We start from the raw sequence: 26,241 nt of genomic DNA on the forward strand, positions 1-26,241 counted from the left end.
CACTGGCTCTGGAAGTGAAAATAGAATCACGTTCTGTGTCTTCCTGTACAAGCAAAGTGCAGAGTTTTATTTAGGAAAATCCTACAAAACGCAGTATGTCTCAAACTCCAGGAGCCAGACACCTGCGGGAATTCAATTCAGAACGAAGTGTCCCTTTCCTGCATTGTCAAACCTTGTCCGCTCTCTGTGTGATTGTATAAAGGCAGAGGAAAGTCCCTCTCAAAGACACAGGAGAGCAACACTATCATGGGATTTTTTTGTTTTCAGTTCTTCTGCTTCATTTCCCACTGGTTCTTTCCTTTAAAGATCCCCGCAGGCTCATCTTCTGCTGTTGCAGCTAATGAACAAAGCTAGAATTTTCCAAATAGTGATTCCCAGACTGTAAAATAGGGAAACAGCGTCACTAGCCGTTGGGTCATGACTTCTGATACAACCCCCTCTTTCCAATCTGCCACAGATCTCCCAAGTGCTGTGGGAACAGAGGGTGGTAACAATGTCTGTGCCTGTTTATTATTAGTGCTGTTTATAATCACACTTCGGTTTCTTGCAATTGAGTATACAGTGGAAATTTATGAACATTAAATGATGAGTAATTGCTTAGGGGAGTAGATTTGGGATTTACACATAAATTCTAATGGGGGAGGGGAAAACTCCCTGTCTTGGTCCATTTGGACTGCTGTAACAAAATACCATAGAGTAGGGTGGCTTGTGAGCTACAGAAGTGTATTTCTCACAGTTCCAGAGGCTGGAAGTCCAAGATCAATGCACTGGCAGATTTGGTGTCTGGTGAGAGCCTGCTTCCTGGTTCATAGACGGCTATCTTCTTGCTCTGTCCTCACGTGGGGGAGTGGAGAAGAGAACTCACCAGGATCTCTTTTACCAGGACATTAATCATATTGATGGACTTTGCCCTTATGATCTAATCATCTTTCAAAGTTCCCATCCTCATATACCACCATATTGGAAAACAGGTTTCAATATATAAATTTGAGAGGGCCACAAACATTCAGTCTATAGCACTCCCTCATACGGCTTATGTTTTTCTATAAATCTAAGATTAATATCTGAGGCTTGAGCTATACTCCCTTACCACAGAGAGAAAAAAACTAAAAGGACAATGGTAACTTGAATAAAAAACTGTTGACAAGGCCAATGGTAGAAATTAAATGATATGTTATATAACTATAATGTAAAATAAATATTACATAAAGTATAATAAATATATAATATAAAAATTAAAATATTTTAAAATAACCAAATTATTTCATGGGCTTTGACATATCAGAATCAAAACATTAAAAGCAGCATAAGCCTTAATAGACCATTTCTAACAGTTGCCAGGTTGCCTTTGGCTGCAAATATATGAGCATTTGTATGATGGTCATGTGCTGAGCATCATTCATTCATTTTTGTGTATGTCAGTCATTGCTCTTAGGATATGCCAGTGAATAAAACAGACAAATACTCTTGCCGTGTGAAGCTTACCTTCTAACGCAGGAGACAGCAAATAAGTAAAATAAGCAAAGAGGTCAAATAAAGCATATGCTAGATGGTGGCTTATGATGGAGAGCAACAAAGCCATGGAGGGAGACAGGAAGTGTGTGTAGGGGACAGCAAGTGTGTGTAGGGAGACAGGAAGTGTGCGTAGGGGGGCAGGAAATGTGTGTAGAGGGACAGGAAGTGTGTGTAGGGGACAGAAAGTGTGTATGGGGGCAGGAAATGTATGTAGGGGGACAGGAAATGTGTGTAGGGGACAGGAAGTGTCTGTAGGGAGACAGGAAGTGTGTGTAGGGGGACAGGAAGTATGTATAGGGGACAGGAAGTATGTGTAGGGGCTGCATTGGATGATAGCCAAGAAGACACCATCCATAGACACATAGACGCTGAATTTGCTCTTCTAGCAGTGGAGTGGTTTTGTGTGGGTTTGTTCATATGTTTTTGTAACTTTCAGGGACCAAGGTCAACATTTTGTGGCCAGTCTACAACAATGGAAAAGGGAAGTTTTAAGTAGTGAGAAAGATTATGCTGCAAAGCAGGCCAAAGTTGTGTATTTACTTCTGGTCAGGATAGATATACAGAGAAACAGTTTGAAAGATGTTAAGACTTTCTGACTTTAAAGGGGAAAATTTTGGTTTGCCAACACTTAGTTATGTTGAATTAAATCCTCTCAAAATCTCATGAGGGAGGTATTGTCATGCTCCTGACCTTCTGGAGAAAGAATCTGACCCTCAGCAAGGCGACTTGGCTTTAGGATGTAGTCCGGAGCCCTGATATACCAAAGACTAGTCTGGCATGCAGTCTGCCGCCCTTAGAGAAATTTCAAAGTGAGGAAAATTGCTACTCACTTCTGGCTTCGTGAGTGATGCTGGCCTTGTCACCTCTCCTGGTGCCATGGTTTCAGCACTCAGATGATGGGATTAATTCCCACTCATATCCTTTGAAGAACTGTTAATGAATGACATGCAAAACCTCCCATGTGTTCTTATCTGTCAGGCAGTATATTGTGTTTTATGTTTCTAAATGACTGCTTGGGAATAAGACAAAATTGCTTAGATGTTTGCAGGCTGCTGGGTAAATTGACCTTATTTACAATTATGAGACAAAAATATCAGAAAAGCAAACCCATACTTTATAGGCAGTAAATTACACGAAGGGCCGTTAGAAAGCTCATTTTCTATTTGTCATTATGATTAAATATAAGCCTCCAAAGAATGTTAATGTTCTTAGATTGTTAACTGGACAATAAAACTTGTAAAGCAGCATTTCTTGAAAACAAACTTTCATTGGATTTTACAATTTCATGGCTAAATAGTTGAGAATCAGAAAGAGTTGCCTTACTAAAAATGTTAAATTGCTTTTAAATGGCACTACAGAGGGGTTTTTTCCTTATGCAATTTTCTGTGCAAAATTGAGTCTGTATATCTTGCTCAACAAAAACAATAATTTTATAGATAGGATTTTGCTTCTCTTTCCCACTGATTATATTTAAGCTCATTTCAAGGTGACCCCCAGCAGTCGTTTTGTTCCCCTGCCTTCTCTGCACTTCACAGTTCAGTACCTGGGCCTCCTATGACCACAATATTTCTGTAAACCCAGTTCTTACCGTTCAACATCTGAAGGGTTAAAGGACTCATAAGACTCCTACGAGGAGGAAGAGGTGAACCAGGCATGTCCCGGCAGTTCTGTCTTTTCCCGGGTGGAGTACCAGGAGCGCTGCTTGACAGAAATTTGCAAGGCAAGTCTAGTGTCATCATGTGCTTTAAGATGTGCCAGCAAATGCACTTCCGAGGGAAGCCAGCATTCACTGCATGCCCAATTTGGATTTCCTCCGCTTCTGCCTTTTCCCTAGGGTCTTCACCCGGGCAGAATGGAGGCTTGGCTTTAAGAAATCATGGATAATGGCCTACGAGGCAGGTGTGTCAGGGAAGAGGGCAAACATTAGCTGGCAAAGAGAGCCAGGATGCCAGTGCCAATTCCACAGCCACCACAGCATTGCTCTTCCCAGCAGCCTTGGGCTGGAGAAGTGAAGGACAGCGGGATTGCAAACCTGGCTTTACAGTCAGATGCGGGTTTGTGTCCCAGACCAGCAAAAACTCTCTGTATGACTCTAGGCACAGCTAAATCTTGTTCCGTCATGTGTAAAGTAGAGATCACTGCTTCTTACTCAGGGGGTTGCTCTAAGCATTAATCAAGGCAACTCATATTTTCATGAGGAGTTTCTGTGCATTTGGAAACCACAGCTGGTTGTCTGGGGGGCAAATCATCTTAAATATTCTACAATAATATATGACCAAATTTTGTGGAAATGTAGTCAAGTCAGTTTAATTACTAGAAAGGCGAAGTGATGAAAAACCCTGGTTGACCTTTTTATTTTTTATTACCCATGCTGTTTTATAGATAAGAAAACTGAGATTCAGAGAAACAATGTAACTTGCTCAAGAAGCCAAAGCTGGTAAATGTTAGTGCTGGGGTGCCAGTCAGCCTGGGGTTCTCGCCTGTGTGAGGAGTGCGCAGAGCTGCTGTGCCTGAGACCTGGGGACACACACGCACGTGCACACACGCACACCGCACCTGTCTACACAGACACACAGGTGCACACAGCCATGCATGTGTGTGTGCAAACACATGAACACGTGAGCACACAGAGACACACATACACAAACATGTGTGCGTACACACAGATCCACAAAAAATAGACAGGCCCTTTACATAGCTTGTATGTTTATTCATTTGGATAATTGAGCTGCAGATTGAAATATGAAGGGTTTTTTCCCTTAATGTTTGTTAAATCTCCTTAAGGCCAGTTCAGATTTCCTTAAGGGAAGATGCCAGCCAATTGCCTAAAGACCAGAGGGAAGTGTTTTCCTAGGTGCATCTGTAGCCTTCTCCTACCTTGTAACTTGTGACATGCTTTCCAGAAAGTCAACACACTGCGCTCCCTTTTACCTGATCATTTAAAATATCCAGCGCTAAGGCTTTTTCTCCAGTTCTTTTACTTTTGACATCAATTTTGCATATCTGGCGTAGTATCCATTGGCATTCTCATATCGAAGGAACAAGCAAAACTGGCCCCCAAAAAGTTTTTTTGTAGTCTTGATTCTGTCGCCTATCAACTGTAAAACCTTGACAAAGTATTGAATCTTTCTGAATTTGATTTTACCATCAGTAGGACTGAGAGAGTAGGACTAGGTGAGTTCTAAGATACCAGCCAGTAGAGAAATTTGGGAGTGCTGTCGATGTCTGTCATAGTTCTACAGGGTCCCCAATGACACTTGATTTTGGCAATGGAAAAGGATACTCTGACCTGCTACCCGGCTTGCTTATATTAAATATTCAGCACAGTAACAGCACACAGTTCATGTCTATTCTCCTAGAAGGAAAGGGATGTGAGGATAGTCTTTCATTGGGAAAGAAGAAACGAAGGGAGATGATGATTCCAGTGTTCTTAATTTTCTTCCTGCTCAGTAACTGGGGCTCAGAAGCGCTGGGGAGTCCTCTACGGTAGAAGGGCAGACATTCAGCAGGAGGCCAGGCTCTTGGATGTGGCTGGTCTGTCCACACTCCCTGCACTTCACAGTAAATGACAGTCAGAGACAGGTGTCAGCTAAATAAAGAGGTGGAGGGGGCACGGGGCTACCAACCCAGTGTGGAGACTAGTTCAGTTTGGGGGACCCTTCTGTCGTCAGCCCTTCATCCATGCACGCTCTATGGAGTAATAAGTGCTCTCAACTAAACTGAATTATTTAGTATAAGAACTGCCCCCTCAGTGGTGCCCCTGGACTATAATTCACTTGACAATCCTGTCAACCAGATGACTGAGCCACTCCCTAAGTCCTAAATAATAAATAATAAAAATGGTACCTCAAACGAGTCTCAAGGGATTGCCATGCCATCTGGTCTAAGCAGGAATCTTTCTAGCATCTCTTCTATTATTGAACATCGTTACTGTGGAGACATTCTCATTAGTTAATGTGTTAACCCTGGGTCACATGAAAACCCCACTTAAACAGTTGAAAAAAAAAAGTCCTGCTAGGTCAGTTTTGACCCAGTCTCAGTGTGACTGAGACAATTGGGGGAAAAAAAAAGGGAGGGGGTATTGTGAGTTTTCATTTTACCCAGTTTCTTGTGTGGCTATAAAGATTCTTAATTATCCTTTATCTAAAAATATAAGCTGACTGAGGTTCATGAAAAAAGATGCAATTTCTAGGAGAGAGTGCAGCTCAGTGGTAGAGCACGTGCTTAGCATGCCCGAGGTCCTGGGTTCAACCCCAGCACCTCTATTAAAATAAGTAAATAAATAAACCTAATTACCTCTCTCTCCCTCAAAAAAAAATTGAAAAACAAACCAAAACAAACCAAAACAAACAAACAAAAAAAGATTCAGTTTCATGAGAAATGGTAGGTACCACTGCCTTTAAGGAAGTTGGTCAAAAAACTATATATGAAATTTTGGCCCACTTTCTACTTAAATCATGTTACCATTTATTGCCCGTCTACTATGTCAATGAAAATAATCAATGAACAATCTATAATGAGGATAGAAAAGAGTTTTATTTGAGCCAAACTGAAGACTATAGCCCAGAAGACAGCTTCCCAGGTTACTCTCTGAAACTGCTCTGGAGAAGCATGATTTTCAGCACAGTTTTATATCTTGTCACACCAAGAACATTGAACAAGTCAGAGATACATTTCTTCAAGGTTTAAAAAAAAAAAAACAAACCCAGCAGGTACACCAGTCAGTATGGCCTTGGCACCTGGGAAGGGAGTCTTATCATCAAAGGAGGACCAGTATTGGCATCCAGGAAGTGAGGCATTTAATTTTGATTTTTAATATGGACGTTCTTTACTTCCAGTCATTTGGCCCTTTTTATTAATAACTAAAGCAGATGTACAATGTATGTTTGATAGGGGCCACAAACAGGCTGTTCCAGTTAGCACAAAATTCAAGTTAACTCATGTTTATATAAGCCAGAGTGACTCCCCATACCTCAAGATATGGAAAGATATTCTTTTATCAACTACATTCCTCGTAGCTATACCCTAAGGTAAGTATTTCTTGTCCTACATTTACAGTGGAGAATCCTGAGCCGTCGAGTGGTTACATAACATGTTTAATTATGGTCACCCAGTAGCAAGGGGCCAGTTAGAATATGAAATCCCATCTTTGTGCATCCAAAGCCCCTGAGCTTTTAGCATGACTCTAGGTGTCCCTTCTACAAGTTTAATTCAGGTCTTAAGTGGTCAGATTTCAGATGAATTAATGTAGGACAAAAGGGACCAAGTTGATGAGTCTTTTGCTCTCAGCTACACGTGGTATAGTTAAGCGTTTGGAAATAAGTATGCAAGCATTGGACAGAGGTGTAGAAGGACCAGAAAGAATACCAATGGTGGGAAGAGGACAGGAACAGTCACTGCATCTTTTACAAAGTCTAAGTTTAATCCCATCATGAAGAACCCAGAGGGACTTCCAGAGTCTTTTCGTGATCTTGGAATTGTATTCATATCTGCTGCCAGAAATTACATCAGGTCCTCTGAAACAAAACAGAATCAATGCCCATCATTTTCTCTGAGCTCCTGATGTTTCCCTGTGGTATGATTAGTTCTTCAGGTAGGTTTTTCATGCTTAGAATCACTGGCACCCTTGAACTAATAGGAATAGCAATTATTTTAAACTCCAACAGGAGATGTGAGCAATGCTGCTGGCATCCAACTTAGCTTTCATTCCTTTTCCCAAAATACAGCTGAAATATTCACATTCTTTGAGATAGAGAGTGCATATAACATGGATGAGAAATCAAACTTTTAATTGTAAAAAAATTATATGTTGGCAGCTTTGGCTTCTCTGGAGACTTAAATTCACATGGTCAAAGAGTCACCAACCAGGTGTGTAGCTCCAGACAAGGCCTCTGACCTCACCTGTGAAATTAGGGCATTGGAATGAGTGACCTCTAGTTTTGGAATATGGAAATACTAAAGGGGCCGCTGAAGGACACTTCATTTTCAGCAATAAATGTTAGCTTGCTTTCTTTCATTGCATTTTATTGGAAATTTAAGCCTCTGGCTTTAATCAAATGGAGTATCTGCTTTAGAGTACATGTTAGATACATTGGGTCATCACATCAACTTGGCCAAAGCTCATTTAAGACATTTAATGCCTAAGACACGCTGTCTAATGGTCACATTAAATTCAGTAGCTGCTCTTCCTTGCTTTGAATTAGGTATCAGAAAAATAAACCTTCTTTAACTTTTTATCAGGGCCCCTATCAAAACCGCCCTCACAGGATTATAAATTAAATATAATTTAAATTTTTCCCTTTAAAGTATAATATTTGAAAAGTAGTTTTATCTTAGCGTTGCAGTTATTATTCACAATGTCACTTACTGTATTTAAAGAAAAAATGATAGATTCCTACTTGAAAGTTTAAAGAAAAGAAGCTTTGTTTTTTTTTAGCAAATTAATTTTTAATTCAATGTTTTCTTATTTGTTTTGGCCATCAGAAAGGTTAGTCATTTTTTTGGTCCAAGTATTCAGAATTCACTCAACTCACATATCTGAACGTGTCCTTTCTTTCTGCTTTCTTCAGAAATTTTTTGGGTCCCATTTTATCTTAAAGTATTTTATTTTTATTATTAGGTACAGATCTGCTCAAGTCCTTTTAGAAGTAGAAAGAGTCTAAATTGAAATACTTTTTTTTTTTAAACAACAGCAAATCTGTCCTATTCACCACTGTTTATCTAGCATCTAGGACAGTGTTTGGCAATGAAACTATCTGTTAAATAAAGAATGAGTGAATTTAGGTGGGAATCAATGTTTTCCAGTCTACGTGTAAATGGATTGAAGACCTGTTGTCACTACATCATACTGTCATGTCTGATCTAGAAAAAATCTATATAAACACACACATATGCCACATTTCTAATTGTTTCAGGCATATCTAATTCATATGTAATAGATGCATATACTCAGAACATACAGATATACCTAACATGTAACATATGCATGTAACATATATTTGCATATGCAAATTAGACACAAATCCACATTTTAAATGGCATTTTCTATTTGTCTTAGTGGGATTTTAGTGGTTTTGGGCTGGTAATCATGATCCTACTTGAGAAAGAGGAAAAGCAGAGGTCATGAGTAACCAGGAGGATGACAGTTAAGTTCCAGAAACTATTGATGGGAGATGTTCTAGGGCCATATTGGTAGGGAGGCAAAGCAAAGCTAGGATACCTGGCAACTTAAAAATGCCAGTGGTAGCAGGATAAAATGTTGAATCAGGAAGCTTCAGTGTCAGAAAGAGGCAGACCAGGCACCCAGGGGTGGGAGTACAAGGAGGCGGGAAGAACAAGCAATTACTTTCTGGCCCTTGGATATACTTAAGCTAATATTTCTGAACAGAATATTGGCTTGTCAGGCTGTTTTTTTCTCTGAAATTGCTTATTATGAAATCTTGGGGAAAACACCGTGCTAAAGGGCTCTGGAATGATTCAGCACTCCTATTTGTAAGCCTGAAGTCACGTCCTTAATGCAGCTTTTGTCTGGAGAAGCAGCGGCTCAGCTCTGCAAACAATGCGCCATCGCTATACCTAGTGGCTCTTTTGTTGGCATCCGCTGCTGCGATGTGAATACAGTTTAGTTGTTGCTTACAAATCAATGCACGAGGCATGGGGGGTTTCATCCCCAGCCAGGAGCCTTTGTGCACTGTTCTCAGTGGGAAGACACTGCAGTATCATCCAAAGAGGTGGAAGCAGAGCCAACAGCCCCCAGCACGCGCGCGCCCTCACACAAACACACACACACACACACACACACACACACACACACACACACACACACACACACACACACACAGCCCCCAAAGCCAGAGGAGCCTCATGAAAGTGACTTGCAGCATTAGTTCTTGCTGTTCACAGCCTGCCCTCTTGATAAAGACCTTGTCATTCTGACACCCTCAATCAAAGCCACTTGCCTGAACTGACAGGCTTTGACACAGCCCCCCAGCCCGTGCATCTTTCCTGCCCTGCCTGTTTCTGCTCATGTCTGGCTGTGTTTTGTGTCTTCTGTCCTGAGACAGCATCTTAGACCAGAATCCTGGTATGGATCTGAAAGGGAGTTTACTGATCAGCCAGTCCGACCTCCCCTTTTTGTGATAAATAAGAAGCTGAGACCAGAGAGGGAAATAATTTCATCCACAGTCACACAGGGCCTGTTTTAGAATTCAAGGTTCTCACTGCCACCCAGCCTTGCTCTCATTCTTCTTCCTAAGTTGACATTTATGGAACCAGCGCCTTAGCCCTTATTCTAAGCCTGTCCCCTGATGTCACCTAAGGGCCTCTGGGTTTCTTGATGCTTCAGGATTAAGGAAAGCAAAGACCCAAACTTCCTTGAACTGACAGTTTAGCAGCATTCAGTGAAGTGAATGGCCCCACCTTGGTGAATAGTTGTTTTGTGTTCACACCAGCCTCCAGGCAACCCTGTGCAGGAGGTTGTCTGTGAACCTGTTTACGAGATGGGGACGTAGGAAATAGAACTGGGATTCGCACTGACCCAGAGGTGCTGATTCCAAGGCCAGTCTTCCTTCCATCTTGTCACCCCTGTGCATCCTGGAATTTAATGCCATTTGGCCACACATTTACTTCTGTTCCTCCCACTGTGCTCTCTCTGTCTCCTCGGCATGGAAGGCTTTCCCTCCATGTCTGGGGGGTTTCATCATTAAGGCTTCAGGTCATCTCCTCAGAGGAGTTTGGAGTGGAGTTTTTTTGCCTACTTCCTTTTTTAAAAAAAATTTTTTTATTTTTTTAGGTACTGGGGATTGAACCCAGGGCCTCACAAATGCTAAGCACATGCTCTACCACTGAGCTCTTTTCTCCCCTCAGCTCAGATGAGTTCCTTAACAGCCCAGTCACTTTTTATTATATTACCTGACTTCATTGTCTTCACAGCCCAAATAAACATCCGAAATGATCATATTTGTGCATTTGTTCTACTTGATTTCTTAGCAGTCTCCTCTTGCCTCTTGTTTTATGGGTCCTCTTTGTCTACATTTCCAGTGCCTAGAACTGACCCTGATATATAAATTACGAATGAATACTCACTGCAGACACCAATGACACAAAGTCACTCTTTCAACCACCACATTCCCCTGGAAGATTTACTAGTGATACTGGTTCGGGTTAGGGGTTCAGCCTAGGCTTGTGGTATAAAACAGTGACCTGAAAGACTTGGAGGGTTCAGGCCTATAAACTTAACAGCGTTTGCTCCATGCCTTAACCAAGTAAGGGAAATAGGCCACAGACACTGATAATTATAGAGGAAGGGATATTTTTTTCAAGATGGTTTATATTGAAGAAAAGCACCACAACAGCTGCATTCCAGGGTGATTATTTACAAGAGATGAAGCCACTGGCAGACAGACAGATTTGATTATCAGCAACCACCTTAGCCAGCCTGCCCTCTAAAGTGTGCATGTGCAGGGAGGGGATGCGATGCCCCATCTGAATTCCACTTACGAGCTAATCCTAGTGTCCAAAACGGGCTTTACTACCCAGAAGGTTCTAGCTTCTCTTAAAGAGTCTCATTTATCTTTTCAGCAACACCAGTTGTTACCGAACGCAAGTGACACACAGTGAGGCCAAAAAATACCTAAACATCGGAGTCTGGAGCAGAGAAAGGTTTATTACTGGGCCAAGCAAGACCAGGTGGCTCGTGCCCAAATCCCCCTCCCACCCAACTCCTCAGAGGGTTTCATCTGAGAATTTTTAAAGGCCAGCTGGTGGAGGAGCATCGCAGGGTGTGTGGTCAGCTGTGCACAATTCTCTGATTGGTTGCTGGCATTCAACTTCAGTGCCAGAAGGTCCGGGGGCTATGTGCTCATGATAGTCAAGTAGTTAATTTCTTCCCTTTGGTGGTGATTTTTAGCATTTGAAAAACTCAGGAAATATGCATGAGATACTATTATCTGGGTATTTCAGAGAGGAGCTACAGCAGAGGATATGGGAGAGGGGTCTGCCCAGGGAGGCCCTTTAGAGTCCTGCTTAGTTGCACAAAACGATGGTTGTGGCTAGCCTCCGTTTCCAGGAGAAGAAATGAGGTGCCCCAGAACATGGAAGTCGTCGAAGCCTCTTTGCTGTCAGTGCAGGGCCCTAGTTACTGGGATCTTGTGGAAAATCACAACAGAGAAAGGAACAGGGATGAGCAGATGAGGGGAGCCCTGAGTGATTGTGTGAACCGAGGCCATGATGAGAATCTTAAGATACTCAACTTTCATCAGCACTTGGCTGGCAGATCAACTCACAGACCCCCTGATCAGAAGAAAGTCCCTTCAGGTGATCCTGAGACCAGGAAAGCAGTCACAGAGGAGGGGAGTTGCCATTGCCGAAGACCTAGCCAAAGTCCTTCTGTTCCCCCAAAAGGTAAAGACCCCAGTTCTTGCCATACCCAAAAGATAAGTTTGTAGTCGGGAGATGGTGTATTGCATAGTGAAAGATTTTTAAAGATTTATTTAAAAAAGGAAAAATACACCTCCAAGAATGGGAGGCAGGCTGATCCGAGGGAGGAAGAGCGGCGGGTTTTGTCTCCCCTTTCTCTTCACCCTCGCTTAGGGGTGGTCTCTTGATTGATTGACGGCTCCTGTTCCTGGAATGCTTAGTCATGTTTGTGCATGTCCTCACCCATGATGTACACAGAAAAACCCATGGGGGCCCCTAAACTGCAATGTTAATTGTAATATGGTTAACATTAGGTTGTGTCCTGTTAAGTCCTCTCTGCTGCTGTGCATTGTGGCTGTCAGTTTCTAACAGGTTTCTTGCTGGCACTCATTTAGAAGAAGTAAAGTCCCTTTATGCTGGAGGCGGGCATAATGCCGTCTTCTGGACCAACCTCCCTCTCCTCCACCTGTCTGCCCGGTGCCCCCACTTATTTAACTACCTAATGTATCCACTTTGCTACACAGAGAGATAGAGATGTTGGCCACAGCATGAAGAGAACCCCATTTTCCAACAGGACCGATATAAACTGTGGGTAGAGGACTTTCCCAAAGATTAAAAGCAAACCAGATTCTTTAGGAAGAAGAAAGGAAGCAGAGCCATCCATTCATTCCCTCAGAGAACATTCAGTATTTTATACATGATACCACATGCAGGGGGTTACTTGAAGGAGGGCAATGATTTCCCAATTACACGTTTCATAAAGCCATGCCAGATGAGCTTCGATTCTGTCCGAATGGATTTTTGCTGGACCAGCCACAGAGATATTTCTCTCTGGAAACAATGGGTCAAATAATTGCAGGAAAGTGGTGGACAGAGTTTAAATCTCATAAGCAAGTCACTTAAACTCTGAGCCTTGTTTTCCTCATCTTAAAGTGGAGAAAATAATGCCTACTTTACCGGGTTGCTGGGAGATTAAGTGTAATATCTGTATGGACCCCTGTGCATGCGGGTAGCCACTTAATGAGTGAATCTGAGTTAATAGCTTAATCACAGCAGCATCGCAGAATCCAGACCTTCTTAATGCTCCTCTGCATGTGGGGCAGCCTTTGAGACATATCTGCCCTTTTTATAAATTTCAACATTTTCCTAGGACATAATATGATTTTTGTTGTTGTTGAAAATTACAGGGTTATTGCTGCCCGAGCAGTTCCTCCCAGGCTGAGCCTCCCACATTCCAGGCGGCTCGCTCAGACACAGCTGCTGATATTTACAAAGTGTTATCAGAGCCCTCGGGCCAGCCTTAGAATCTGGCGTGCCCACAGACTACCCACTTTAACTAACCCATCTAAACTCGCAGGAGGCATCTACACTTGCTGAGTATCACATCTCCTTGTTGAAGGTTTATTTCTTAGGTGCTCAAGTCTGCAGACAATATGCTCCTCTGTTGCAGGAGCGTGGAATTCTGTTAATCCTCCAATCAATAAAGAGTAAGAGGACACTCTGAATTTCAAGATTCTCAGCCTGACTTTGGAGTTATTTTCCAAAAACACAGCTTGGGGCAAAACCACATGCGGCTAATTATGTCCTCCTACAATCATTTAGGGACTCTCAGTTCATAGAGAGGACCTCTTAGAGAGAGAGAGAGGCTCAGCTGTCCATGTTCAGCTTTAAACTCATTTAGAGTTAGCACTTCTTAGTGGATCCATTTTTCATTTTGACTGTGGCTACATTTGCTGAGAAATACTTCTGTCATGTTAGGTATTTCTTGTGCTGTGTTAACCATCCTAACAAAGTCCATAATGGGCTAAACTGGTAAGCATTCTGTTCACGGTGGAAAATTTCACCCAGGGGTTTATTTGCTTCAGACAGGGTTGAAAATTATTTACGGAGAGTGAGTTGCCTTCTAGCATCCCGTTCAGGATTGTCACACATCACCTGTCCGCAGCCCCCCAGGCATGGGCTGGGACTAGCACTGGTCCTGTGGGGCAGAATGGCCCACAGCTCTCTCTGGCTTGGGAGTAGATGGTGTGTGTGTGGGGGGGCAGTAGGGCTTATATAGATGTCCTCTGCATCTGAGAACAGGCTAGCCGTTCAAGTCACAAATCTATAGCAATCTTGAGCTCCAAGGCATCTCTCCAAGGAAACAGAGTGAAAGCTAGAGGTCGGTAAAGTCTCTGGAGTAAATGACATACTCCCAGCGCTGGGTGCCTAAGCACCGCGGATGCTGGGCGTGGGGTCTCCATACCAATTCTGATCCCCACAAGCCAGTGGAGAAGGGCCTCTCAATGTCCCACCAGGCTTGCTCTCAGCCTTGGGCTGCAGGGATGAGGGCAGTAAGACTGGAGACCAGCAACAGGGCTTATGCCTTCCCTAAGGGCAGCTAGCCCCATCCAGGGGCTTTTTCGTAGTCCAGATACATTTTGAGGAAGGTTTCAAGAGTGACAGTTCTCAGGAAGAGCTAGTATGATGTCAAGATACAGGTTTTCTCATGACCAAGTTTTATATGGACTGAAAAGATATTAAGTCAGCACTTCTTTTAAGGAGCCTATTACGGATAAATAAAAGATTGTACTGTTGTGTTCCCAAAACTCAGTTATCCTAGTGTGGGAAATGGAAGACATGGCCTGGAAACAGCATTGGAGCAGTGAATTGTTGGTGTTGGTTTACTCTATGTGTGATAGCATATAGTGTGGCTACCAGACACCCAATGTGTTCCCTAATGAAGGTTCACGTGCCCAGAAGGAGGATGGTGAAAGAGATTCCCCAGCTGGGGCAGGCATGTAAGAGCCTCTTGGAGTTGCATTCAGCTGTAGGCTCTATATTCTTAAAAAGAAGGACATGACTAAGAGTGCTCAGAGGAACATGGCCAGCCTGAATTTGGAGCGAGGACTGAGCGTGAAATAAGAGTAGCCAGCTTCAGGTGCCCAAAGGAATGTCATGTGGAACAGGACTGGACTTACTCCATATGGTTTAAGGGATGGGACCCAGTTAAATGAACAGAACTAACAGCCCAAGCTCACAGCCAGAGCTGTTAAAATGTGGACGGTGAGACTATGGACTCCCGAATGGCTGGGACTCTCACGTATGGCATGAGTGACTGTTTGGCAGAGATATTTTAAAGGAATTCACGTTAACCAGGGAGTTGACCTTGGCGGCTCTGAAGCCCTCCCAGTGCTTTCAGTTCAGGTATTTTTCTAATGCCTGCATGTTTCACTTGATAGAAGCCAAGGTCTGTGTTCTTCCCCTGTGCTTTGGCAACTCACAGATCTAGAAATTTGAGTAAATTGTGTTTTGAGATCTCTCTTGATAAGGAATTATCTTGCAATATACTTGCAAGAAAAGTTGCTGACATCTTCTACTCTGCATCAGAGAAGATGTAAGTACTTCCCAATCACCAGGTTATAGGGAAATGTTTATAGCCCTTCTCTGGAATCTGGAACAAGAGGTAAATTCTCATTTGGGAATGAATCTTTAGGTTACTGAATTTAGTGGCGTATAGAAACCATTAAGGGTAGGAAGAGATGAATATGTGTTGTCTCATTAGAAATAAGATACAAACGTGTAAAATAGGAAAGAAAGAAATAAGAAGTTTTAGATCATTGAATGAGCAAGACAGTAAAAGCCACTGGGTTTAACTCAAGTTCTTAGATCACACACACACACAGATACAAGAAAACAAGAGAAAAAAAATTCATCAATTGAATCAGAGTTCTTGGTTTGTTCTCTTAATATTAGAAGGGGCAAATTAGCTGATTGCCAATGTTTCTTTTGTTTTAAGTATTTAATAATTCTGTAAGAAACTTTGAATGAGAGAAATGGAAATATACAACAGAAAAGTAGAACCAGGAGCTGGAAAAAGAGCATTATGACTGACTCTGCCAAAAACATACCATATCTAGAAAATAAACTGTACCTAGAAAATAAATGGGAACACAAACCTTACCGATGGTGCACCATCGTTTTCACATTTCTACAAAAAGGCCACACTGTATTCATATAGCACTGGGCACAGGAAGAAATCTCAAACTTTGAATCAGTGTGTGGTGGATGCCACACTCAACTGCTTCAACAAGACATGATGGGAAGTAAAATTTTCCCTGGGCTGTTAGATCAAATCCCAGCTCACCCACTTACCGTCAGTATTTTAGAAAGCCACTTAAATTCTCTGAACCTCAGGTTCTTCGTATGTACAGTGGGATTAACGATGCCTCCCTCACAGGGTTATAGTAGGGATTAAATAAGAACCAGTATGTGAAAAATTTAGCTGAGTGCTTGACACTTAGTAGACACCCCATCATGTCCTCTGTCTCTCTCTCTTCCTTTCTTTTCTTAAAAGCAGGCAGCTCAGGGAAGCTTCGTGATAATGGCTCATTCAAACAGAATATAGATTCTATGAAATCAGGATACTCGGGTCGTATTGATTTACTGCCCTTCCTTCTGACAAGGAACAATGATGGAATACGGCACGTCTGCCGGTAAAGGGGTTTGCAGTCGAACAAGGGACTTGGACTTTTCCTCCTCTGGTCCTCACCACAGCTCTGTGATGTTGGAGTTAAGACACTTATCTGACAGATGAGGAATCGAGGCGCAGGAAGGTCAAGTGTCTTGCCCCGACACGAGCTGTCAGAGCCAGAAATTGACTTCAGTCTTCTGACTCAACTGTCCACTGCACCCCCCCCCCCAACCCCAGCCTCTATTTCTGGTCCTCAAAGTCCTTCCTGAGGCCAAACCCTGAGCACCTTATAGGAGATAGATTGACACCTGCTTTACCTTAGATGCTGTGCTATCTTCAGGTGCCAAGCCCAGGGGCTGCCTTTCGTGGTCAATGACTTGTGCTGATGGCGCCCTCGTTCTCAGGCTGCAGAGCAGGGTTCACACAAGTACTGTCATGTCAATAGTTGCGGTGGCGCTCTCTCCACTATCTGCGGTTCTAATGATTTGGCTACTTTGTAGTTATATTTAGGAAGTCCAACATATATCAAGGAAACCATTTAAAAGGCCTCAGGAAGGATTAATCAAATACAGCTTGTTTGTTATCTTCCCATTAGTGAAATCCATAAAGCTGAAAAGAAGGATTTTGAGATAAGAGGATCCTTTGCTTGGGATCCTATAAAAGGAAAGTTACCAACCTGCTGTTTCTTTGCTAATGCAGAAGAGGGACTTGAAAGAATTATGTAGCATCCAGTAACCCTGAGCTGGTAAACATACAGAACCGGGAGATTACTATCATCTTTGCCATCACATAAAAGATGCTCCAGGTGTTGTTTTATTTTACTTTTTTAATGCTCCACTGCTCTTTGCAAGGAGCAGACTTAAATATAGTCCAGATGGTGATGGATGAACATAATATTTCTTTGTCCTTCTCTAAGACAGGGTAATTGTGCATCATACATGGCAGTCAGGGGTCATTTTTAATATTTAAATGACAACTGAGTTGGAGATTAAAATTTATAAGGAGCAGTGAAATCCCAGGGAAAATGATAGGAAGCCACTTCGACTTTCAAATGCAGTAAAAACAGATGGGCCTCCCCATCCAGACTTAAGCATTAAAATATTTAAGATTCCTTTTAATGTTGGAAGCCCACAGAAGGAAATCTCTCTGTCTCTCTCTCTCTCACACACACACACACACACTTATTTTGCATTGCACACTTATAGATCATAAAGTGAATTCCAGAGGGCAGTATTAGATTTTGTTTCTAAAAGCCTAGAATGTCACCTTAGGACCCAGCATCTTGACCGAGCAATGAAATAATGATGGGGAAACACGGTAACAATCCTAAATGGAGGAAAATAATAGCTACCATGATCATCATTACCCAGAAGTATCCTCAGACACTTTGCAGAGATGATCTAATTATTCCCCTGCACATCCCTCATTATTATTTTCATCTCGAAGACAAATATAATATCTACTCTCAAATCATAAATGTCATTTCTCCTGAGAATCTTCATTGTTTTCTTGTTCATCTTCACAACGTGAGACTTAGACACCCCAAATTAAGTAATTTTGTAGGGTTAGAGGCAGCATAGTCTGTGTTTCTATAAATGATTAAAATTCAGTGTTTCCCAAACTGCTTTAATCATACCCCCAGCGAAATTAGAAAATGTTTACAAATATAGAAATGTTGAAGGATGAGACACAAAATAAATGTAACTGGAAAGTCTAGTGCTTTTTCTGAGCTTTCCTGGGGGACAAGCAGCCCCCTGTTGGAGCGGGGAGGAAAGGAAGCAGAGAAAGAATGAACATGGCCTTCTTCCAACCCCCCTCCTTAAATAAGCCCGGACACCTGCAGCCTTCACAGTGAGTTCTACCCGGAGCTCCAGTGGAGACGAAGAGGGAAGTGGGAAGAAAAGTGGAAGAAGTGAGACTGTGGGTCAAATCCATTTCAGCTGCTTTCACTAATCAAGGTCATTTTAAGACTTGCTTGGCCTCCAAGTAGCTTAAACAATAAGATGTTTGCCGGAGTTATTTAAGGAACTTGGAGTCAGCTGTGCCCAGTTGGGGCTGAGCTGGGGAAGACGGGATAGGACTACCAGCCCTCCAACTGGGCATGCGCGAGCCGGCGCTCGCTGACCTCTCCAACGTGCAGGGGCGGGCGTAGCTTAGTTCGCCGGCGCAGAACCAAGATGCCCGCACCTTTCTCCAATCAGCTTTCCCCACGCCCCTCACGCCCGCCAAGCCCCAAACCGCTCTCCTTCTTTGTTATCTCAGAAACACCCAGGGCTCCTTGCTCTCAGAGGGCAGGTTTGAGATTTGATTTCCTGTCTCCTCGCTTGGCTGCTTTGCGAGTCAGCCCTCTCTTTGCCGTGGACCTTGGCATCTCAGCGTTTTGGCTTGCGGCGCTTCGGGGAGACGGACCTGACTCGGTAACAGAAGGAGAAAAGAAGAAATGGATAAGAAAACAAGAAAGGAGTAGGTAATAGAAACACTGCGTGGCTGTTCCTCGGTGTCAGTACTGTGATACAGGGTGCTTCCGAAGGGGCTGTGCTGCGGTAACAAAATACCGCAGGCTGGGTCACCTAAACGGTGAAGTGTTTTCTCACAGCTCTGGAGAATAGAAGTTCAAAATCAAGGTTTTAGCTCCTGAGGCCTCTTTCCTGGACTTGGGAGAAGGAAGGGCCGCCTCTTTGCTGTGTCCTCACGCGGTCTTTCCTCCATGTGCACGCGTCCTTGCTGTCTCTGTGTCTCAATTTCTGCTCATAAGGACACGTCAGATTGGATTAGGGGCCTCCCTAACAGCCTCATTTTCACTTACGTATCTCTTTAAAGGCCCGTCTCCAAATACAGTCACCTTCTTGGGTACTAGGGGTCAGGGTTTCAACATATGGATTTGGGGTGGAGACAATTCCGCCTATAACATGGGCGCTTTTATTTAAAACCATCTTATATTTTCAGACAAGGATGATAGTAGAAATATGTGATAACTATGCAGCATATACACTGTAGGAAATGGTTGTTAAAAGATAAACTGAGGCACAGTAAAACTTTTATTAAAGAGTTGATTTGCGCAAACATGGATTCAAAGCGGGCAGAGCCAAACCACAAGTAGTTAGGAGCACTCTACTGAGCTCTACTCTCAAAAGAGGCTTCTTTCTCATAGGAGTTGGTGGAAAACTCTTACTAGAGCAGACCTGGGAGTGAAGCAAGGAGATTATTTGGCTCTAACTTAAGTAGTTGCCTTACTTGGGAAAGCCTCGATGGCTGTTTGTGAGGGGTTCTTCAGTCTCATCTCCTCAGATACAAGTGTGTTTATAGGAACTGACTTTGGCTTAGGTTGTGGTTTGCCTACATCAGTGACTAAGGCATTCGGGCCACCTCAGTCAAATGGGCTCCTCGTTCACTTGCTTTAACGTGGCCAACGCTTTCTCACTCTAGTGAATCACCCGTGTTTCCACCCGCTGACCTGAATCAAGTCCTCTGCCTAGTTAGTCTCCACAGGTGATTCCACCCAAGAGCTTACTGGAGGCCTTCCAAAGCCTCAGAGAAGAGGTTGCTCTCTGCGCAGATCCCCAGAGTGCATGTGTGTAATAATTCTGACCAGGTCCTCATGGAAGAGCAAGCCATTGCCTCTCCTCTCGGTCTGTAAGATGACAGGTGAGAAGCCCAGACGTGCCACTTTGCATGTTTTCTGAGGGGCATCTTCCCTAACGCTCCCCTGCGTTAAGGGTTTTCCCAATTGTTTGCTGCTCCAGATGGCCTCACCACGGAGCGTCTCGTGAGGAGTAGGCAGGTTTGCCCCATGCTGGTCATCTCAGCTCCCCTGCTGCCAGCGACATGAGGTGGAGGAAGTGGATCCCTGGGGACAAGGTTGGGGCAGGTGGTGGTGGTGAACCAATTCTCAAGGAGAAGTTCTTTCCAAAATGGCGAAAAAACGCATAAATAGGTATTAGCCACCACTGCAAGAAGAGTTGACATTCACTGCCCCAATTTTAAAATCTGTGAATGGTGATTATATCACATAAATGAAGCCTCCATTTATTATTACTGATGCCCTGACTCCTTTAAAGTTTAACTTTGTACATTTCTTTGTGCATTGATGGTATGACATAATTGGCAAAACTGTGATATATGTGTACATGTTATGTAATTAAGTAGTTCTGTGAAGCCAGTGGAAATTCATGCATGCATGCATTTACTTAGCCAGCTTACCACACATGCTGGAGATAAGACTAAACACTAAGGACACAACAGTGAACAAATTGCTGCCCTTGATGAGCTCACAATCAAGTGGAGAAGAAAAGAAAGTGAATAGGCACAGTCTGGAGACTGGTTCTCACACTGAGCGTGCACGAGGCTCTCCTGGAGGGCTTGTGCAAACACAGGTTGCGGGCCACCTCCCACCCGCCCCTACTCCCTAGTTTGATTCAGAAGGGGTCAGCAGTTTGCACTTCTAACAAGCTCCCTGGTGCTGCTGCTGCTACTCAGGGACCACACCTGGAGAAGCACTGGTCCAGTGTTACAGATGTTGGGGGTGTTATGGAAGCTCTGAGAAGTTCCCCACATGGCTGGGGGGCGGGGGGAGGAGGAGGGGAGTCGGGGGAAGTTTCACAAAGGAAATGATTTTGAAAGGATAAGGAGGGAGAGATTGGGATACACCAACCATGTTTAGTTCTAAAGGATAAAAGGAGGAGAAAGTACATAGTTTACGAAAAAAAAAAGCAAATAATTCCATTCGGCTCGGATGAAGTTTGAGTTTGAAGCAGTTGCAGGAGATGAAGCTGGAGAAATATGCAGAGCCCAGAGCTGTGGTTGAGGGTGTGTTTGAACGTGGTCCTACATGTGAGCATATCACCACGAATCCCCAGAGCCAGACTCCAAACTGCAAGGAAAGAATCCTGGTAGAATTGTCACAGTTACCTGTCATCAAGAAAGGCTTCTTCCTGAGCCTGGCACACGACTTTCCTGTCTTTTGGAAGAAATCTTTTTCAATTCTCTGAAATGACAACCCTCCCAGGAGGGCATGTGGGGGTAGAAAGTGTGTGTTGATTGCATATAACTGGAACTGGTTGTGGCTTAAGTTTTTGCTATTTATCCATGAGCTGCCTTGGGGGCATGTGTATATAATTAATTATTACAATGATAATTAACTGGTTGGTTATGATTGACTCTTGGAATGCTCCAAGCTTCACCACCTCTCAGGGGAGAGGGGTGACAACCTAGGAGGAGGGAGAGGGAGAGAGGAAGACCCCAATGGCATAGCACGGGTTGTGATGAAGTGTCCCCCATTCCTTTCTCTAGGGGAAGACGATGATGATGATGAATGTGGGGAGGAGAAGCTGCCCTCCTGTTTCGATTACGTGATGCACTTTCTGACTGTGTTCTGGAAGGTCCTCTTTGCCTTCGTCCCCCCTACTGAATACTGGAATGGGTGGGCATGTTTCATCGTCTCCATCCTCATGATTGGCATCCTGACCGCTTTCATCGGAGACCTGGCTTCCCACTTCGGCTGCACCATCGGCCTGAAGGATTCCGTGACCGCGGTGGTGTTCGTCGCACTTGGAACCTCAGTGCCAGGTAGGGGATTCATTCACACATGATACCCCCACCCCCCATCCCCAGAAGCGTAAGCTCATTTGCCTTCCTGATCTTTTTCGATTCCTACAATTCCAAGGGCTGTGATGACAAACCAGGCCTATGAAAGACAAAAGCCCAGAGCTATAGATAATGTCACTGCCAGAACATTGTCCTGGTATTTCTCAAGGTTACGAAGCTGGTCAGTATGATCATGATGACAGGAAAGCATTCCCAGAGGGACTGCCCGCCTGCATGGAGGGAGAGGATGGATTTGATGGATAGATTAATGGGTCAGTTTCCCATTACAGTTAGAACTTCCAAAAACACAACTATAGAATTCTCTTCAAGAACACAATTTCTGTCTTTTACGTATTTAGTGAAGTTTGGATGATGACCATGAAACTCTATTGGGTAACTAAGATAAATACTTAAGACTTAATGCAATATTCTCTTGACTCAAACATGAATGGGGGTAAATAAAAAGTAGACATGGATCAGAACAGGGAAAAAGTCATCCTGACCAAAGTGAGCAGGCGGAGTGGATGACCCTGCGTGCCTTCCTATAAGCTAAATTTTTCTTCCCACCTACAACTGGAGCTCACTAGGTTAACTGGCTCTTCTGAGTAAAGATATCCTCCTCCTAATTGTAACGTTGACAGTGGTAACTGTCAAACTTCGGTGGGCATCAGCATTACCTGGGAGCTTGTTTTTAAAAACGCAAATGCCCAAGACCCACCACCAACCTATGGAATCAAAAGATCTAAAGGAAGGGCCCAGGAACGTGTGTTAAGCTCACAGGTAATGCTGGTGCACATCAGAGCTTACTGTGACGGAAGCTCCGGACCGACTCCCCAGCACGAGTTGACATCTTGACAGATGGATAGTCTCAGCTTAGAGCAACGAGACTCCAATCTCTACCAACAGAAGGTCAATGCCCAGGGTTGCAGTGGGCTTGGGAAAAGGTGAGACTTAAGGGAAATAGAGCCCTGCTGGTGGTGCCGTCCACTTAATACTATGTGATTTCTACTAGCATTTACCATGGTTGGCAACCTGGCTTTTGGTTTTTGAGTCTGAAAACAAGCACATTTTAAATCATCAATATCTCTTCACTGGAATTCATTTTCCACTCAAGATATTTATTCTCTCAGTGACTAGGGATGTTACTTAACTTCTCTGAGCCTTGGTTTCTCCATTTGTGAAATAGGGATAACCAGACTTGCAGAATACTGGTCAGGGTTGGAGACAACACCCATAAATTATCTACCTAGTAAAGCATCTGGGGGGACATAGCAGATTCAGTAAGATGGTTTTTGTGATGATGCTGAATGGCTGCAGATGACCTGACCAGTATAAATCTGGGCACCTTATCCTTGAGGAACGAGGGATGGACAAAATGTCCAGGTTTAGGCTGGTCAGCTGTGGCACATGGTGTTACACAACTGATGGACTACTTGAGAGTCCTCACCGTGTGGGTCCAACCGAGTTAATGGAGGACTGAGGGATTGAGAGAGTGTTCTTCCTCCCGCCTTAGTAGGCAGGGCTCTGCAAAGTCTTCAGTTTGACTGCTGATCCTCAGGAGAGCAGACTCCCTCTCAGCCCAGCTGTGTTCCAGCAGTTCTATATTTGGTCTTGATTTTGAATTTTCTCCAAAAATGACCAGAAATGTAGCAAGCAGGAGGAAGAACTTAAAATATTCTTAAGAGGCTTTGTTTAGGAAACATACATAAAAGCCACAGGAACTAAGCATCACGGCTAGTCATTGCTCTTTCAGAGGTGACTACAGGAAAAGATATTTGTGGGGGTGGGGTCTACTTTCCGTAAGGCTTAAGTCACTGTATCAAAAGGTGCCCCCGTGAGCGTGTGCTGTTGGCCGTGTGTTTTAACTCTTGAGGAGAATCTATGTAAATTATGGTAATGCAGGCAAAATTAGGTCTCATGACAGTTACTTTTAAAATTAGCCTACCTTTCTGAAAAGTCAGCAGTTGGTTCTACCAAATGCATCTCTTGCTTTAAAAGGGATTCAAAAATGCTTTTCCCTACATCAAGTCCTTGTTCCTGAAAATACTTCTTTGGCTGCTGTTTGTCTTTTCTCAACTTATTTCAACATCTCAGAACTGGCTCCTTTGTCTATATACCAACGTTATGAAATGGCTCTGTACCTCACGTATTAATCAACTCTTTTGAACAGTGTGGCAGCCAGATGATTAAGATTTTTTCCTGTAACATGGAACATGGGTTACAGTAAACCTCAGTGCTCAGAGTCATTTGTAATGCCGTGTAAAACCAGCTCAACCCGGAGAGGGGTATCGAGAGGTGAGAGAGCCTGTTAGAGAGTACAGCAAAGTCACTGGTTGTCAGAAATGGTTTCCCTGAACTGCCATAAATTCTTCCCATCGGGAAACAGATTTCTTTGTTGTGTTATTGGGAGAATTCCTATAATTTGCTGCAGTATTAACTATGCAGCATACTCCCCAAACAACCTATTCACAGGTAATCTCAGATAATCTTATCTCTGTAAACAGACATTCCCCCCTCGCCCCCACAAAAACCCTGGGAATTGTTCATTCAGCATCTTATTCAATATTTCTGATTTATCTTTCAACCCTGATGATTCAGAGCAGTGCTTTATTATATCTCCTGACTCCTCAGGAGAGAAAAAAAAAGATACTATTGTTCCCAGATGACAAAGCCCAGTTGCTGCAGGCAGAAGAATGAGGAGAAGGAGTTCTCTTCATGTAGAGCCTCCCATGGACGGGCAGTGGTCCTGAGGCTCAGCTCTTTCTCTCAGCTGATGTCCTGACGCTTGTCCTAAGGTAGACAGGCTCCTGGCTAGTGTTTGATAGGCTGCTGCCTCTTCCTAGCTGAGACAGGATTAAATATCTGTGTATCTCATCAAAGTATTTTTTTATTACCATAGTCGAAGTCTTTGAGGGGGAGAGCTTATGACTTTGCAGGTGAGACAGTGCTTCTTCACAGCAACTAATAATAGATTATAACTAACCTTCCTCTGTCAGAGAAGGGCTCAGGACAGCCCTCATGCTGCCTGTAATCACTTAGAGATCCATACTTGTTAATAGAGGAAGAGCCTTCTTTTGCTGAGTCACCGTTCTACAGAGCTGCCCATCTCAAGAAGAGGGGGCTTCCTGATCAGTCTCTTGCCACCTCTAATTGTTGGAGTGACCCAGAGCCTGGTCTCCAGACCTCTTCTCAGTCCATGCTTATCCCCTGGACCATCATACCAGTCTCCGAGGCTTAACTGCCATCAATATGCCAATGATTACCAAGTGTATATCCCCAGGCTCAACTTTTCCCTGAGTTCTAGCTTCACACACCAACTGCCTTCCTTTATCAATGTCACATGTGTCATTTGCAGCTCAAATTGACCATATCCAAAATAGAATTGCTGATCTCTACTGCCCAACCACTTTACCCTTCTCCCAGACACATTCTTTCCAGATCTTGCCTTTCTCAGGAAAACAGCAGCATCTACCTAGCTGTCCTTGTTAATCCATCCATAACTCCTGAACATCTTTCCTGTAAGATACATCTTGATCGGACCCACTTAGCTTTCTCTACCATAACCATCCTAGTCCAGACAGCCGTTCTCTCTCACTCTGATCCCTGTAGTAGCCTCCTGTCGGTCTCCATGTTTCTGCTAGAGATGGTCTGAAGATGTAACTCAGACCACACTTCTCCTTACAGTCTTCGAAGGCTTCCTCTTCCACTCATGATAAACTTCAACAGCCTCACTCTGGCTGACACAGACTGATGTGATTTGACCCCTGTCTATCTTTCTGTTCTATTTACCTCCTTGCCCACTGTTCCTCAGGCCCACTGGTCTTTTTGTCCCCTATGCACCAAGCTCATTCCTTTCTCAGGGCCGCACGAGCTGTCTTCCCCTTCATTTACACAAGACTGGCTCTTTGTCTTTAATTATATCATCTTAAATGTCACATCTTCAAAAGGCCTTTCCTGACCACAATGTGAAGTGTCAACCAGTTTTTCCATATTAGATCACTATTTTCTGTAGAATATTTATTACTTTCTGGACTTTTTTAGACTCTCCTCACTGAATTGTAAATGTCCTGGGAGCAGAAACCTGCTCCCTTTCTCGATTACATTCCTGGCTCCTAGAATGATGCCTAGTTATCATATAAGTAATCATATGTATGCATGTGTTTGTGGATATATGTATTGTACATATAAACGAATGTACAATCAGTCATTTACACATTAGTATAAATTGGTTTGTCAGATTGCTTTCTTCCTAATACCTTCTAGAGACAGCTAAG

General features: G+C 43.4%; 1 protein-coding gene across 14 annotated transcripts in view; it reads left to right on the top strand.

Annotated features, from left to right (window-relative positions):
• SLC8A1 (solute carrier family 8 member A1) overlaps window positions 1-26,241 on the top strand; it is a 394,428-nt gene that overhangs the window by 326,821 nt on the left and 41,366 nt on the right. For all 14 annotated transcript variants that reach the window (XM_064494549.1, XM_064494554.1, XM_064494551.1 and 11 more), the window contains one exon: window positions 21,674-21,949. In XM_064494549.1, the coding sequence (XP_064350619.1) occupies window positions 21,674-21,949 (276 nt within the window). The remainder of the gene's footprint in view (window positions 1-21,673; window positions 21,950-26,241) is intronic.

The sequence above is a fragment of the Camelus dromedarius genome, chromosome 15 (genome assembly GCF_036321535.1).
Source record: "Camelus dromedarius isolate mCamDro1 chromosome 15, mCamDro1.pat, whole genome shotgun sequence".
Lineage (NCBI taxonomy): Eukaryota > Metazoa > Chordata > Mammalia > Artiodactyla > Camelidae > Camelus > Camelus dromedarius.